Source organism: Zosterops lateralis, assembly GCF_965231275.1.
Source record: "Zosterops lateralis genome assembly, chromosome: 29".
In the NCBI taxonomy this organism is placed as follows: domain Eukaryota; kingdom Metazoa; phylum Chordata; class Aves; order Passeriformes; family Zosteropidae; genus Zosterops; species Zosterops lateralis.
In genome coordinates, this window is record NC_139789.1 from 3,363,299 (window position 1) to 3,380,284 (window position 16,986).

The window sequence follows — 16,986 nt, forward strand, 5'->3', positions numbered from 1 at the left end:
CACGGCGAGTCGGGATCTCGGGATCCGAAAGGAGGGGCAGGGGCTGGGACCCCCAGTACGGGACTGAGAGCGGGGACAAGGAGCGGGACCCCGCGGGAGCAGGTGCGGCACCGCCGGGCCGGGGCCGGGGCCGTTGCCGGGGCCGTTGCCGGGGCCAGAGCGGTCCCTGCCCGGCCCCTGCCCCTGCCAGGCTCCACCCCGGGCGGTGCGGGATAAAACTTGGGGCACCTCCCCGGCAGCTCCGCGTCAGGGCTGCGCTCGGACCGGCTGCAGCGCTCAGGAGGTGACACCGCACCGACCGCACCGACCCCCGGGACGTCTCTGGGCTCTCTCTCCCTCTTCCTGCCGCCGGAGGCAGCTGCGCTCCCGCCGCGCCGGGATCCGCGGGGCCGGGATCGGTGAGTGGGGCCGCACCGGGCTGGGGGGACCCGCGGACTCCCTCGGTCGCTTTCCCCGGAGCGGGAGGGGCGGCCCCGCTCCCCCGGGGCTGGCGGGGGGCGCACGGCAGAGCCCCCCTAAGGCTGTCGGGGAGCTCCGCTCACCCCAGAGACCCTCCATGTCCTCCTGGAGTCACCCGGAGCTTTGCCTCCCTCCGGGAACGGGAGCGGGCTCGGTTCTCCCGCTCCAGCTGCCGGGACCCCGCTGCGCCCGCTCGGTTCCCGGCGCGTCCCGGGGAGCGGCTCGTCCCTCCCCATCCCGGCGTTCCCGGGAGCGCGGGGGGTGCCCGGGCAGGGGCTCCCCATCCCGGGGGGCGAGCAGCGGCTCCGGGACCGCCCGGTGTGTCGGTAAAGGCCGCCCGGTGTCCCGGTAAGGCCCCCCCGGGCAGGAGGCGCAGCGGGGCCGGCAGGGGGCGCCCGCGCTTTGCTGACTCATAGCCCCCCCCCCATCCCCCGGTGCGGGCGGCGGGACGGGGCCCCGGGGCTGCGAGTGGCCGTTCCCCCGCGGGCGGCGGGCGGGGCCGCTGGGGCGGGGGTTCCAGTCGCGGGGTTGGGGGAGGGGGCCGAGAGCGTGCCGGGGGCTCAACCCCTCACCGGGACAGTTCCCCGCAGCTGTAACGGCGTCACCGGGAGGGTGCCCGGGCGGGTGCGTGTGACCGGGCGGGTGTGACCGGCCGCGGGTGACTGTGCGTGTCCCCCCCGCCCTTTCCGCCCCTGTGTCCCGGCGTCACTGGGCTCTGGGGGCTCTCCGGCTGCCGCCCGGCCCCGCGGGCAGTCACCTCCCGCCGCGGCCTCCTCCGGTTGCGGGGGCCGCTCTCCGCCCCCGCCGAGCGCTCCGGGCCGGCGCCTGCCCGTGTCCCGCGTTCACCCCTCGGCGGCACGGGGGTCCCGCAGGCCCATCCCCACTGTCCCCCCGCTGAGGGGCGGCCCGGGGGGCGCCCAGCGCTGCCGGAGCCCCCGAACCCCCCGCGCCCCTTTGTTGTGCCCGGGATTATGAATGGCTCCAGGCGCGGCGCGAGGGCGCGCGGGGGGCGGGGCCGGGGGCGGGGCCGCGCGGCCGCGTGGGCGGGAGGAATCCTGCCCGACCGCCCCGCCCACCGGGGGGCCACGTGGGGAAGCCGCGCCCTCCTCCCATTGGCCGCCGCCGCGGATGTCTGGGCGCTCTGCCCTCTCCCATTGGCCGCGGCCGCCGGAGGAGCCGGAGTGAATGAGGGCGAGGCCCCGCCCGCGGGACGTTGCTACATTGTAACTTCCCTCCCCCCCCGGTGCTCCCACGGCAGCGCGAGCGGCGGCCGGTTCGGCGGGTCCGGCCCAGGGGGGGAGCGAGCGGCCTCTCCCCGCCCCCGAGCCCGGCACACCGCGCCGCCAGCGCAGAGAAAGGAGGCGGCAGCAGGGGCAGCCAGCGCCGCTTCCACCGCCCCCCCTTCCCGCGGCAGCGGGGCGACAACGGGAGATTTTATATTTTATATTTTTTATTTTTTATTTTTTATTTTTTATATATATATATATATATATTATTTTTTTTTTCTCCGCCCCGGGGCCGCGGAGGGCACGGCCGGTGCAGCCCTGCTTGGGGAACCCACTCCTCGCAGCCCCCCGCCTCCTCCCGGCCCCCGCCCGAGGCCTCGCCGCGCCGCCGGAGCTCCGGTGGGTCCCGCCGGGCGAGTGGCGGAGCGGGCCCCGCTCCCTCCTTTGTCCGCTCCCGCCGCCCCCCCCCAGCCCCGCGCCGCGTCCCGCCGTCGCCCCCCGGCACCGACCGCCGCTGCCCCCGCAGGTCGGCGGATGGACCCGCAGCCCGGCGCCAGGAGCTGCAGCCGCGGGGCTCCCGCCTGCGAGGTGGGGCCGCCCGAGCCCCCCATGAACCTCTACATCCACACCACCACCGGCACCCGCTATGAGCTCTCGGTGCCCGCCGAGGAGACGGTGGAGGGGCTGAAGCGGCGCCTGTCCCAGCGCCTCAAGGTGCCCAAGGAGCGTCTGGCGCTGCTGCACAAAGAGAGGTACGGCTCGGCTCGGCTCGGCTCGGCTCGGCTCGGCTCGGCACGGGGGGGCTCGGGAGGCCCGGGGTCCGCAGCCCCCGGGAGCGGGGCTGGGCGCGGGGGCGGCCCCTCGCACCGGGCTCGGCACCGCACAAAGGCTCCCGCCCCCTCCCCCTTCCCGGCCCCATTCCTGTGCGGGGCGGGGGGGCACAGCCCGGGGGGCCGCGGCGGGGGCGAGCGGGGGCCGGGCCGGAGGGAGGGAAGGAGGGAGGGGGGGGGTCCGGGGCGGAGGGAGGGAGGGAAGGGAGGGAGGGGGGCTCCGGGCCGGGAGCGCGGCCGCCGCCCCCTCGCCCGGCCCTGCCGGGGCTCCTTTGTGGGCGGCGGGGCCCGGCCGTGCCCCGGCCCTTTGTTCTGGGCTCAGCCCCGGCGGCGGCGCGGCCCGGCCCCCCCTGAGCCCCCAGCGCCGGGGGCGGCGGGGGGGCCTTTGTTTGCCGGGGGCCCGGGCCGAGGGGCCGCAAACCCCCCGCGTGGAGCGGGGCCCGCGTGGGGCCGCGCCGGGAGTAACTTGGAGAGTCTTTCCCGGGTCGGGGAGGAAAAGCGGGGCGGGGGGGACACACGGGGACACCACATCCATCTGCCGGCACCCGCGGGGCTGGGGGAGCGCGTTCCCAGCGCTGCTTCCCCACCTACACCGGCCCCAAGTTCTCTCTCACCGCCCCCCCAGTGGGCAGGTTTCCTGTGCCAGAACCCCCTGCTCCCACAGCTGAGCCCTTCCCTGGCCCCCCGGCACTGCCCCGTGCCCAGGGCAGGGCTGCCCCACACCCTGAGCCCCCTGGGGGGCAGCTGAGCAGTGGGGTGCCAGGGTAACCTCCTACCTCTGTGAAGGCTTAGAATTTATTGGGTTGGGGGTGCCCGGGGAGCTGTTGGCCCCCTGGGAGCAGCCAGACCCGCAGCTGGTGCCCCCCTCTCGGGTGCCCCCCCCGGGGGATCCCCGACCTGCCCTGACCCTGATTTTGGCATCTCCCCCCCGCAGCCGCCTCAGCTCCGGCAAACTGCAGGACCTGGGGGTCGTGGAAGGCAGCAAGCTGACACTGGTGCCCACCGTGGAGGCCGGCCTGATGGTGAGTGGCCTTTTCCTGCTGCTCCCTCCATCCCTCCCACTCGTCCCTGTCTATTATTAAAGCCCCGGGCAAGGATGAGGATGTGATGTGCTGGCAGCCCTGCGGCTCTGCTGCCCCAGCTCTCGCTGAGGAGGCAGCGCTGGGTTGGGCACGGCAGCAGGTTTAGTATTTCACTCCTTTCTCAGGGCTTGTGTAGAAATAGTGGAAGTGACATGTCATCCCTCCCTCCCGCTGCGGACGCCCCCTCCTTTGCTGCATTTGTAATGTTAATCCCCCCCCCTCCTCCTTTTTTTTTTCCAGTCCCAGGCGTCCAGGCCAGAACAGTCGGTGATGCAAGCTCTGGAAAGCTTAACTGAAACTCAGGTGAGGGGCTGGATGGAGACAAAGGTGGAGGGCGGTGGGTGGGTGGGGAGGGGGGGAAGGAACAGCTGCGGCCTCGCTTTGCGTCCCCTCCCAAAAGCTTTGGCGTTGTTGCCTCGCTGAGGTTTCACCTTGAGCGTGGCTGGGAGCGCTGAGGGTGGTGCCCGGCTCGGGGAGGTCCCACGCCGCAGCCTCGCAGCCCAAACAAGCCGGGAGGGAGCCGGGGAGGTGAAGTGACTCACTCAAGGTCACGCTGCAGGTCGGTGGCAGAGCCGGGCGGCTCAGGGCCCTGCCTGGGGCTGTGGGGCTGCAGCTCCCCCCAAACTGCCCACCCTGGGGTGCAGGCACAGGGCTGCCCATCTGCCCCACGGCTGTGATGGGTGTTGAGGAGGCTGGCAAGGCCACACCAGGGGCTTGTGGAGCTGCAGAGCCCGGCTCCCCCCTCGGCACCCAAAGGGTTCTTCCCCCTCTCCTTGGAGCCGTCCTTGGGGGGTGCAGACTGGCCGTGCCGGGGTGTTCTGACCCTCTCCTTGTCCCCTGCTCGCTGGCCTTGTCCTGGGGGCGCCAGCCAAGGAAGGGGCACAGGAGGGGCCGAGTGGGCAGCGTTGGCGGGGCCCCGCTTGAATCGCTGCCGAGTTGTTGGAGGGGTGGGAAATGGGTGGGTGGGGGGTCCTCACTGCCGGGGGGGTCTCAGCTGCGGGGGGAGCGTTCCCAGGGTGGGAGAGCCGTGGGTGAGCCGTGGGTGCGCGCGCAGCCGCCGCTCCTGCCGCCAAGGTGGAATTTACCCCCAGCCGCGCAGGCCCCGCTCCTTTGTTTTCCGTCTCTGTTACTGCTGTGAAACTCTTTCCTTCCTTTTTCTGGCCGATGCTGCAGCTTGGGTTTTTTTAAGGGTTGGGTTTTTTGAGGGTTTTTATAACCTGCCTTGCTGAATTCTGGGGAGGGGCTGAGCCCCACGCCGTGCCAGGGCTCGGATGGGGCACTGCTGTGCCCTCTGTGGGGATGGGGCAAGGGCCAGGCTGCCCTGCCCTGCAGGGACTGACCTGCAGTGCCCGTGGCTGCCCGGGGTGACCTTGACTTTTGGGGGCTGGTTTAACCCCATGGGGGCTGGGGGAGTGAGCTTGGACTGGAGCCCCAGTGGATCCCCAGTGCCAGAGGGGGCTGGGGTCCCGTGGAGGGGTTCAAGGTGCTGCCCAGCCCAGCTGGGGTGCAGAGCTGTGGGAGGGGGCTGGTTCTGCCAGCCTGGCCTGGAGGTCACAGAGCACCTCCTGGTATATCAGGGCTGCAGATATTTCTGATGGGGCTGCACAGCTCTGCTCTGGTGTGGGCAGTGAGGTGGGGTGGGGAGCCAGGAGCCCGTGGGGCTCAGGGTGCCCCCCCTGCACAGGGCTGAGCCCCCCCAGACCAGGCAGAGGAGGGTGGGTGGGCTACGGTCTGGCACCGGCTGCGGGAAGCGGCTCCGCACCTCCCTGCCCACCGCAGGTTCCTCCGGTTGGTGATTCAGGAAGCCAGGGCTGAGCAGGAGGAACCGCCAGCACCTGGGGGGCGGCGGGGGGGCAGGAAACCACTCCTCCCATTCATGCTTTGCTGGGCTCTGCCTGCGTCACGCAGCCTCCGGAGCACGGGGAGAGCTGAGCCGCTTCCTCTGGGGGCGGCGGGGGGGCCGGGGCGCTGCCTCCCCCTCCCCAGCCTTTGGGGAAGCGGCTGCCGGGCACGGGGGCTTCCTGGAAACGCTCCCGCACTTCCTTCCTTCCTCCCCACACGGCTGCCCCTGCTTTCCAGGGATGGCGGGCGCTCGGTCCCGCCGCCTCGGCTCTTCCTTCCCCCGGTCCCCTCTGCCCAGGAGCGCTGAGGGGGAGGGACAGAGCAGGGGGATGACACATCCTGCTCTTCCAGGGCAGGAGGAATGTGGCCGGGCCGGGGGCTCTGTCCCTCTGCCCCCCCTGGCACAGACAAACCCCTGGGCACCGACACTGGATGAGGGGCCCAGCCGGAGACCCCACAAGGGCTTGGGGGGGCATTTCCTGCTCCCCCTCCTCACCCTTGCCCCGGCCTTGCCTTTGCCGTCTGGATCTCCCAGGATGGTTTCCTTGTGCCAGTTTGGGGCTGCTGCCCTCCCCATGCGGGGCAGGGGCACACTGGGGGCCAGCCCAGAGTTGGGGCCCGGGGGTGTCTGGGGCTGGGGGCCGGGGTGACGCGGGGCCAGGCGTTGGAGCGAGGCGGGAATGCGGCGCTCTCTGAGTCATCGGCATTTCTGAGAAGCAGCTGGGAGACACTTGCCCCATCCCTGCGGGCCCCGAGCCCGGTACCGTGCGGCTGAGCCCCCCAGGGCTCGGCAGGGTCCCGGGGGACCCCTCGGTGCGGGGACTTTGAGGGCCCCAGCCCCCTCGGCGAGGCTGTCCCGGCCCCCGCGGCGGAGCCGGCTGGGAGGGACGGGGTCCTCCCGGCGTGGGCGGCCGAGCGGGCGGCTGGGTGGGGACGTGTTTGCATTGGAGCGGGCTGGTTTCGCCGGGGGGGGGAGGTTGGCAGCGGCATGGGGGCGGGTGCTGGGAGCCCCGGGGCTGGGGCGCCGCGGGGACCGAGCCGGTTCTGTGCCACAGCCCGGCCCCGGGGGCGCTGCGGGGGCCGTGGGACCCCCGTGCGTGGGGATGGAGGGGGGTTCTCGGTGCTGCTGGGAAGAGCCGGCAGCGCGGGTCTGGCCGGGTTGGGGTGCTCTGGTTTCTCCCGGCGCTGGCGAGGGGTCAGGCAGGGCAGGGGTGAGTCAGAGGGAGCGGGAGGCGGCCGCGGGGCCCGCTGACGTCAGGAGGCCCCGGGGAGGTGCGCGGGGCTCCCCCGGGCACACCTGGGTGCAGAGCCGGGCTGGAGGAGGGTGCCAGGGGCTGGGATGGGGCTGTGGGAGAGCTCAGGAGACCAGTGGGAGCAGGACCCAGCTGGGTCCCCTTGCCCTGCTTTGGTGAATGGTGCCTGGGCCTGGCATTGGGGTCTGTGGGGTCCCTGTGTGAAATGTACCCCCTGCAGTGGCTGGGGTGACCCAGCACCCACAGGGGGTTCCATGTAGGGGCCAGAGGTGGCCAGAGCTGGGGTGGGGCCAAACAGTGCAGATGGGGCTGCCAGCCTGGCATGAGGCCATCCAGGCTGCTGTGGGAAGGGAAACTGAAGCAGGGCAGGGGCTGGGGCGATGCTTTCCCTCTGCCAGGTGCCCTGTGCACACACACACACACACACACGCGTGTGCACACATGTGCCCATGTGCACGCCCGCTGTCCTCTCCCGCCCCCTCACCCCGTAACCTCCGTGTCCAGAGCTGCAGCGTCTCCTTCTCGCCCACCCCTTCCTCTGCAGCCTCCGCCTGACACGCTCGGGGCTTTGCTGCTGGTATTTTTAAAGCTGCTTTTCCCACGGCTTCTCAGAACCGGCCCCCGCGGCAGCGGGGCGTGGGGGAGCAGGGCTGGGGCTGGGGGGGCCCGGGGGGGCCCCGCTCTGCAGCACTGGGGACAGGAGGGTGCTGGCCCCACCGGCGACCCCTCGATGGCTGCACCCCAAAGGCGCCATGGGGTGTGGGTGGGTGATAGCTGGAGCTGTGTATGACAGGCTGGGAAAGCCGGGCCCTGCGTGCCCTGGAATAGTGAGGGGGGGTGTAAGGGGGGGCATCATCCTCAGTGACCCGCCTGGGCTGGCAGGGGTGAGAGGCACAGCCCCCCTGCAGCACACATGAGGGCAAGGGGGGGGGGTCATGGCTGTCCCAGCCCCCCCTAGAATGTGGGGCAGTACTTGGGGGACTGACCTGTTCCCTGGCACAGCTGCCAAGTGATTTATGCGACTGCAGGGAGGCTGAGGGGAGTGAGCTGGGGGTGGCAGGTGTTGGGCATTGCGGGCCCCCCACAGCTGCAGCCTGGGGAGGGTCAGGCCCTGGCTCTTGTCTCCACGCTGCAGCTGCTCCATCACCTGCCGGAGCTGGAGCCTCCGGGCTGGGCAGGGCCTGTCCCCCACCCCCAGCTGCCTTGAGGGGGGGGAGGAGGGCAGGTGGGCTGCCCTTGCCTGAGTCACAGTGGTGGGCATGCAGGGACCTGGCATGTCCTCACCTGCCCCCTCCTCTTCTCCCTGTGCCAGCAGGGGCACCTCCTCGGCCTGGGGGGGGACACTCTCCCGCTGGCACTGCGCTGGCCAGAGCACAGAGCTGGCCCTTGGCCAGGCTTGCAGCTCTGGGCAGTCCCAGCTGCGGCCCCTGCCCGTCCCTGCCCGCCGGGATCAGCGCCGGGGAGGGCGGCCAGGCAGGCACGGCCACTCAGTGGTGGGGAATAAAGGGCAGGAAGGGCAAAAGGAAGAAAAATACCCCCCGGCTCCGTCAGCTGACAGAACTGGCACTGGGCTGGGGTCGTGTGGGGACGGCAGCTGGGCTCGCCTGCCAGCCTGGCACGGGAAGGGCTGCGGGAAAGAGTCACCCCTTCTCTGTCCCAGTGACCCATCCCTGTGGCCAAGGGAAACCTGCAGGGACAACCGCCATCCCCTGCTCAGCACCAGGGGGTCAACCACTGACTGCTCTGCTGCTTGTGCCACGGCTGATGAGGATCCCTTCTTCTCTCTCTCTCCCCAGGTCAACGACTTCTTGTCGGGCCGGTCCCCGCTGACCCTGGCCCTGCGCGTGGGTGACCACATGATGTTCGTGCAGCTGCAGCTGGCGGCTCAGCAGAGCACCGGGCAGCTCCAGCACCGGCACCTCATCGCCAGCCGCGGCGAGGCGGGGGCCGGCGCCAGCCCCCACTGCCGGACGCTGCACGGCGCCGGTGGCTCAGGCTTCACCCGCATCCCCGTGGTGCCCACGTGCCAACAGAGCCCGGCCCCCAGCCCCACGCCCGCCGCGCCGGCCCCCCCCATGTACTGTAACGCCCCCCACGCCGCTCCCGTCACCGCCGGGATGTTCCGGTCGCACGGGGCCAGCACGCAGACGGTGAACAGCAGCGTGGTCTCCTCCTGCTCAGAGGTGAGTCTGGGGGTGTCCTGGGAGGGCCTTTGGGAAAGGAGGGGTGTAGCTGTGTCTTTGCCAGCTCAGCCATGTGGTCATGCCTGGCCCTCCCTCGGTTTCCTCATGTGTGGAAATGGGTTGTCCCCAGTCTGGTCTCCAGAATGTCCCCAGGTCCCAGGGAGGGGCTCAAGGACAGGGTGTAACCCAAGCTCTTACCCTTGGACAGGGTGAAGCCTGTCCTGTCCCTATGGGTTGGCAGGAGCTGCTGCTGTTGCTTCCCTTTCCTCCTCGCACAGCACAGCAGGGCAGGGGGGGCTGTCGGGAAGCTCAGGGTGGTTCCTTGCATGCCAGGAGAACTGGGACTGGTCCTTGCTAAACCTGCACCCTGTCTGGGCTCTCCTGGCCTGGCTCTTTGTGGGGTGGCAGAAGATCAGGAGCAGGGTTGTGTGCCCCACCAGACCCCTATCCCAAGGCTGATCCCGTGTTTCTCCCCTCCCAGGTGGACTGTGGTTCCCGCAGCAGCAGCTCCCCGGGCAGCAGTCCGGCCCCCTCGGCCCGATCCCGCAAGCCCGGGGCGGTCATCGAGAGCTTCGTCAACCACGCGCCTGGGGTCTTCTCAGGGACCTTCTCCGGTACGTGCTGCTCAGGTTTTGGGAGCTTCTGGGGGGAATGGATGTTGGGGGTGATGGTGCTGTGGGTCTGGGGGGCTGCTTGTCTCACACTCACTTCTTTCCCTCCCCCTCCAGGCACTTTGCACCCCAACTGCCAGGACAGCAGCGGGCGGCCGCGGCGGGACATCGGCACCATCCTGCAGATCCTCAATGACCTCCTCAGCGCCACGAGACACTACCAGGGCATGCCCCAGTCCCTGACACAGCTCCGCTGCCAGACACAGTTCTCCTCGTCCTCTTCCTCTTCCTCCTCCTCCTCACCGCCTGCCTCTCCGGACCTCGCCACCAAAACTACCTCAGAGCCGCTGCCGGCGGCCGCCGCCCCCACCCTGCACCCCGTCGTCCAGTGCCAAAGCCAGATCCGGATGTGCAAGCCCAGTGGTGAGTCCAGCTTTACCTGAGTGGAGATGGGGATGGGGTTTGAGGTTGGTGCCTCTTGGAGGTCCCTGGTCCATGGCTGTGATGAGCAGAAAGGGACTGGGAGCTGGATGATTGACAGGTGTCAATCATGGGGGAGTAGATGCATTTTTGGGGACAATCATCGCCCCTGAGGACTCAGGGAGGTCCCTCCACCCACTCTGCATTGTCATCTCTGCCAAACCCTGTGGGGACAAAGTGTCCCTGTGTGGGTGGGGGTGTGAGGGAGTGGCAGGTGGCTGCAGTGTCCGTGTTACCGTGGGAGTTGAGGGCCTGTTTCTGCTGTGTGGGCAGAGGTTTTGGGGTCACCCAGACTCTGGTTCCCCCTTTCCAAACCCATCTCCCCAGGCTGGGGTTGAAGGTGGGCCTGGCTGGGGCATGGCAGTGGCTCCCCCAGCATTTTTGGGTGCACACCTGTGAGCCCTGGGGCCGGAAGGTGTCGCAGGCACTCACACAGGACCCTCTGTGATTTGCTTAGAGGAAAGAAGTGAAACCACCAGTACTGGCTCAGCCCCCTCAGGGTTTGCTCCTCCTTCTCTCCTGGCCAGGTCCAGGTCTCCAGAGCTCTGGCTCCAGCCCTTGCTGGTGCGGTTGGATCTTCCAGGTCCGCCCCCAGCTCTGGTCTGGGCCAAGACCCCTCCCCATCCATCCAGGGGGATAACAGAGGGTGTTGTGGTGGGGACCTTGCACCCCAAAACAGGGCTGTAGGCCCCTGGGGACCAGCCTGGTGCTGTGATGGGCACCCTGTTTTTGGAATATCCAAGGGACTGTGCCATGGGGGACTCCATGACCTCCCAGGATGTGTGTCAGGTCACCCTTTTCCTTTTTGAGGGCACCTGCAATGGGGGCATCCATGTGCCTGTGCCGCTGGGGTGGGCTGTGACCCCCCAGCTGTGGATCAGGGAACCCCACCATGACCCATCCTCTATTATAGGGGACACCCTGCCTGTTCAGGGATATCCACGTCTCCCCCCATGGCATTGCACGGCAGCCCCCCGTGACCCCCTTTTCCCTTTCTCCCTTGCAGGGGACCGGCTGCGGCAGACGGAGAACCGGGCGACGCGCTGCAAGGTGGAGCGGCTGCAGCTGCTGCTGCAGCAGAAGCGGCTGCGGCGGAAGGCGCGGCGGGACGCCAGGGCTCCCTACCACTGGGTGCCCAACCGCAAGGCCGGGCGCACCAACAGCAACAGCAGCGTCTCCAGCGAGGGCAGCCTGGACCTGGACTTCGAGGACTCGGTCTGGAAGCCGGAGGTCAAGGCCGAGATGAAATCCGAGTTTGTCGTAGCATAGAGAGCCCGGGAGGGGCCCCGGGGGACTGTGCCGAGGGGGTCCCGCTCGCTGCCCCCTCTGCGGGGAGGTGGCACTGGTGTCACGAGCTGGGGCTCCTCAAGATTCGCCGTCTCCTGCGACCAGAAGCCTTGGGCCGACCTGCGTGTCAGGGGGAGCCCCCCGCCTGCCCCCCTGCTCGGTTGGGTTTGGGGGGAGCAGCAGGAGCCACCCACTCCCTGCAGCCTCCCCAGCCAGGGGGGTCCCGGCACCCCGGGAAGGGGCCCTGGGGCGTATCGAAGCTGCTGCTTTGCTGTGAAGAGGGGCACAGCTGGGTGGGCTCTGGCCCAAACCTTGTGCCACCCCCTCCCGGTGCAGGCAGGAGGAGATGAAGTCTCTCTTGGAGGTGCTGGAGCCCCCCCTGATTTGGGGGCCGTTTGTTTTCCTTCCCTTCTATATGTAGCATTGCTCGGCTGTGGGGCTGGGCCCCCCTGGGCGGCCGGGGGGACACGAGTGCCTGGGCCCCACTGCCGCAGCCTGGGGAGGGGGGACGGGGGTGGGGGGGCTTTGTTTTTTGGGGGGTGTTAATTTTGTTTGGGGAGGGAGAAGCCAAGGCGCCTTCCCTCCGCGGCCGAGCCCAACTTCCGAGTCGCTGGACTCCTTCCCACCCGCCGCTTGGGTGGTTGGATTTTTTTCTTTTTTAACTTAAAAAAAAAAAAAAAAGGAAAAAAAAAAAGAAAAAAAAAAACCTGAATAAATAACCCCAAACTCGGTCCCGGCCGCGGGGCCGGTATTTATAGACATTAATGACCCGACTGAGCCAATACTGACATAGTCTTCATAGGCCGTAGGATCCTTTTTCTTGTCCGACTTGGATTTTTTTCCGTCAGGATCTGTGCAAATAGAGCCCCCACGTGATGTGTTTTTTGTCTGTAAAAGTCTTTTTCTTTTTTTTTTTTTTTTTTTTTTTTTGTGTGTGTTTTGGGGAAAAGGGGGGGCGGGGGGGAGAGCGAGGCTTTTTTGGTCTTTAATATTTTATTTTTTATTTTTGAAATAAATTTGGGCAGTCTGGATGCAATTGTGTCTGGTGTCAGTGTGGGGAGACAAGAGGTGCTTAGTGTCCCCCATCAGTGTCTGGGGGCCATGGCACAGCCACAAGTGACCCCATAGCTGTGCACACACCTGCTCAGCCCTCACACATGTGTTACCTGCAGGGGGAAGGAGGGGGTGATGGAGCTGTCCCATCCTCCCTAGAAGGGGAAACGGGTCTGGGGTCTCCTTGTGAGACCTTGAGGTGTTTCCAGCCCTCTCCTGGGTGCCAGATGTGGGTGCTCATCTGACTGGGTGCTCCAGTCTCATCCCACTGGCCGCTGCCCCGAGGAGCTGGGCCGGTTGCACCAGCCGGGCTGGCCGTGAGTGCCAGTTCCCTGCCAGCTCCCTCTCTCCCTCCCTCCCTCCTGCGTCACGGCGGGGTGGCCGCGGGCTGGGGCGGGGGAGGGGGCTGGTGGCCCTGAATGTGGCCGTGCCTCAGTTTCCCCACCCGTACTTGCCCCGGGCAAGGTGATGCGGTGGCCCTGGGGACGTGTGTCAGCACCATCCCACCCATGGAACCCTCTTCCTGCCGGCCCCAGCATCTCCGGGAGGAAACTTGAGGCCGGCGGGGGGAGGGTTTGGGGTGTCGGTGGCTGTGGGGGGACACTGTGGGCTGGGACACCCCCGGAGCTGCGCTGTGACACGGACGCGGTGACACTGTCACCTCCGGGCACACGTGGGGCGGGGTGAGTCCTCATTGGGCGCTGAGCTGTGGAGCTGCTGTTTGGGGAGGGGGCAGGAGCGGCTCCCCGTGTCCCCTCTGCCACATCCCTGCACAATCCAGACCATCGTGGGGCACTCAGCAGCCCACAGACACGATGGGAAGCGAACAGTTCTTCCCGTGGGGAACACCCGGGGGGCCCAGTGTGGGGCTGGGGGGGCTGGCCGGACCCTGCACCCCCCGGAGCAGCCGAGCTGCGGAGGAAGCCGGGCGGGAGCGGAAGCCGCTCAGGTTCCTGCGGTGCCTTGTGCCGCGCCGGGCACCCCGCGCCCGCTTTGACGTCATTTCGGGTAGAGCAGACCTCGGGCTCCCCCCCTGCAGCCCCCGGGCCGCTCCCCCCGCCTCGCACCCCCCTGGCCCGTGCCAAATTTGGCAACGGGAAGAGCCGCCGAGCGCGGCAGGAGCAACAGGGCGGCCTTGTAAGGCAATCGCTGCCGGGAGGGCACGCGGGGGACACGCACACGCGTGTGAACGCGGGGACGAGCGCCAGGAGCCGCACGGGGCGGGGGGGACACACACACAAACAGTCCCGCTGTGGGCGCTCCCCTGGGGAGTCCATCCCTGGGGGTCCCCAACAGCTGCTGCCTCCCCAAGGGCTCGGCTCAGGGTTGGGAGGTCCCCTGGAGCAGTGGGTGCTGCAGGGTGTGAGCTGGGACAGGCCTGGCCCCGCAGCCATGGCAGGGATTCATGGCATGGAACAGACCAGGCACCCGCAGGAGGCGTCTGTGGCACGGCGGGGGACAAGCCGGGACACGGTGCCACGCCACAGGGTGACATCACCCTGCCCAGGGCCCCCAGATGCTGCTGATAACAGGGGGGGCCGCTGGCAGTGGGTGAGGCTGGGCAGAGCCCCCCTCAGTGCCCAGCCCAGGTGTTGGGGTGGTTCACACCCCTGTACCCCATCCTGGCTCCCTCCCCACTCCCCCCCAGCCCCTGCAGCCAGGCTGTGCTCATCCCAGTGCTCCCAGTGTGGATCAATCCCCAGTGCCAGCACTGTGCCCACCGTGGGGGCAGCGTGGGTGTCACCCGGCAGGTGTGTCCGTGCACCTACGGCCGGTGGGTGTGGGCAGCTGGGCCGGGTGCCCCCCGTGTCCCTGTGCCCGGCCCTTGCCGCGGAGGGTGCGCCAGGAAACACCCACAGCGGCTCCCAGGGCTCCGGGCACACCCGTGGGCCCCGCGCACGCCCACGGCGCCGGCCACGCCACGGCCCCGGGCACACCCCTGCGCAGGCATGCGTGGGGCTGCACGGCAATCCTTGCACGCCCAGCCCTTGCACACCCACCCGCTGAACCCTGCGCCCCACAAACACACCCGGCCTTCCCACAGCGCCTGCCTGCACCCCCAGCCTGCAAACACACCAGTGAACCCCAGTGTGCCCGTGAACCCCACGGCCCAGGGCTGTGCCTTGTGTGCCGACCCCGCGTCCCCACGGCCATGGGACCCCTCGGGGACCCTCCAGCTCCCTCATGGCGTGGGGTACATCCCGAAGGCCCAGAGCCCCCTGCAATCGCTGTGGCTGCACCCGGCGCTGGCTGCGGGCGAGAGACGGGGCTGGCGCGGCGGTGCCAGACGCCGGGTGGGCGACGCGCTGCCGCGTGTCCCTGGCACGATTTGGGAACACGGCGTCTGCAGCAGCGGGGTCCCGCGTGGGGGCGAGCCCCGGCCCCCGCGTGGGGCTGCAGACGGTCCCCCCACCAGCCGGGTGTGGGGCACCTGCCAAGGCTGGAGCACCCATGGGTGCCCTCTGGGTGTCCCTGAGGGTGCAGAGCCCACCGGAAGGCTGAGCCCCCACGCCGGGCCCCAGTGATGCTGTGGGGCTGGGCTGTGGGCAGGCAGCCCCGGTGTGGGGTGCAGAGGCGGCCGCGGGGGGGGGCCGGGAGCTGCCGGCGCAGGGATGGATCCTGGAATTAAAAACATTCCAGGAACTGACTTTGAACCAGATAAAATAACAAGCGCCGTGAGGAATGTCTCACCCCGCCCGCCGGCCGCGGCCCCACGGCGCTCCCCACAGCTTCCCACTGCCCCACACGCGTCCTCGGGCCTTTGCACACGCGTGTGCAAGCAGAGCTCGCAGCCAATGTGCACGTCTGTGCAGCACAGCCCTGCTGCGGGGGCAGCCCCAGCTGGGGAGTCTGGGGGTCTCTGGGGGCGGCTGAACACCCCGGGTGCTGCGAGGGGCTGCAGCAGCGCTGGGCTGGGCCGTGGGGGTGCACACACAGCCGGTGTGCAGTGCACACGCACACGCGTGGAACACAGCCGGACACGCGTGGCTGTTGTGCACAGCAGCCCCCCCCGGCCCGGCCCGGCCCCGGCTCCCTCCCGCCCGTGGTGGGGCAGAGGGTCCCCCCGTGTCCTCGCCAAGGCCGAGGCCTCCCCGGCTCTCCCAGCCTGGCCGGCGGCCGGGGCCCGGCGTGCATGGGCGGTGACATCACGGGGGCGGCGGGGCCGGGGGCGCGGCGCCAGCCCAACCCCGCGGACCCCCACCCGCCGGGCCGAGGTCGCAGCGGGGCCGGAGCAGCAGCAGGAGCCTAGCTGGGAACCGATACTGGCCGCAGTGGGCGTCCCAGCCTGGCTGCCTGCCCTTGACAGCAACAAAAACCCCAAATCTCCCTTCTCCCCTCCTCTTGGAGAACCCCCCTAAAGCATCTCTCAGCTGAGATGTTGTGGGAGGGGGCAAAGGCTCATCCCCACAGGGGACGGCACTGCAATGGCCCCGGTGACTCTGGCACGGCTGAGGGGTAGCCCCTGTGTGACCCCGACCCCGCAGCCTGTGCCAGGGGGCGTCTCATCCCCACACCAGGCCCGGGGCAGTGGGGCCGGGGCAAACCCGGGGCCGGTGGGGACACGGGGCCGGAGGGCAGAGCCGGTGCGTCACCGTGTTTACGAGGACCTCGAGGAGCTCTCGTGACGTCCGAGCTGGCCCTGCCAGCCCCGGCCCTGCCAGGTGGCACAGAGCCACCTCCGCCGCGCTATCCCCCCCCCTCCCGCCCAGATTTTCGGGTCTGGCATGAGGCGAGATGGCGCGGGGGGCACGGAGCGGGGTGTCCCCCCCGTCACAAAGCCCCGTGCGAGCGGCAGATGGGGCGTGCGCGGGGCTATTTATAGCAGCGGGACCCACAGGTAGCGCCGGTGCGTCAGAGCCGTGACGCAGCCCCGGCGGCGCTCGGCCGAACGCCCCCACAACCGGCTCCCGGGGCCCCCCCTCGAGCCCCCGGCCTCCATCCCCCCCAGGAACGGGGTGCTGGGGGAGGTCCCCACGTGTGACAGAGGGAGGATGCTCAGCCCTCGGCTGCGCTGTGCGGGCGGAGGTTGAGAGGGGAACGTGCCTGCACCGCCCCCAAATCCATGTGTGTGTGTGTGTGTGTGTGTACATGTGTGTGCATTGTCTGTGCATTGTCTGTGCGCGCACGGCCCCCGAGAGCGGCTGCCGTGTGTCTCTGCGTGTCCGGAGCTCTGTGTGTGTGTGTGTGTGTCACCGCGTGTTCCCACTCGTGTCACCGCGTGTCCCCCAGGTGCAGGGCGGCGTGGGTCCGCACATTCACATCTGTACGCGGCCACACGCGTGTGTGCTGCTCCCGTGCTCACGCTCTGTGTGTGTGTGTGGCCGTGGCGTGTCTCTGCGTGTGCGCGGGGCCGCGGTGGCCGGGGCTGACTCAGCCCCCAGGCAGCCCAGGAATGCCCCCTCCCCACCCCCTCCCCGCCCCTGGCCTGTGCTGGGAACGGGCTGTCCTGGGGGACGGTGACACCCAGGGCTGACCCGGACCCTGCTGGGAAGATGAGGCGGTGCCCCCCCCCCGCCTCCATCCTGCCCCCCCTCCCATCCTGCCTTCTGGGAACCGCTGACAGGGGCGGAGGTGAGGGGGTCAGGGGGGGCCGGGCAGGGCTGGGGCCCTGCGGCTGGCAGGGAGGGGGCCCAGAGGAGCCGAGGATCCCCCAGGGACCCCCCCTCCCTCCCCGCTCTG

General features: G+C 69.3%; 1 protein-coding gene across 2 annotated transcripts; it reads left to right on the forward strand.

Annotated features, from left to right (window-relative positions):
• Positions 1-274: 274 nt before the first annotated feature.
• On the forward strand, positions 275-11,961 carry MIDN (midnolin). Of its 2 annotated transcripts, XM_083880082.1 has the most exons (8): positions 275-398; positions 2,212-2,437; positions 3,450-3,537; positions 3,838-3,900; positions 8,489-8,875; positions 9,357-9,489; positions 9,604-9,909; positions 10,973-11,961. In XM_083880082.1, exons 2-8 carry the CDS (start codon positions 2,220-2,222, stop codon positions 11,233-11,235), a joined length of 1,458 nt encoding a protein of 485 aa, XP_083736208.1. In that variant the 5' UTR covers positions 275-398; positions 2,212-2,219; the 3' UTR covers positions 11,236-11,961. The 2 variants fall into 2 exon arrangements, with proteins under 2 accessions (XP_083736208.1, XP_083736207.1); XM_083880081.1 differs by lacking the exon at positions 275-398 and having other exon boundaries at positions 1,318-2,437.
• The last annotated feature ends 5,025 nt before the right edge of the window (positions 11,962-16,986 follow it).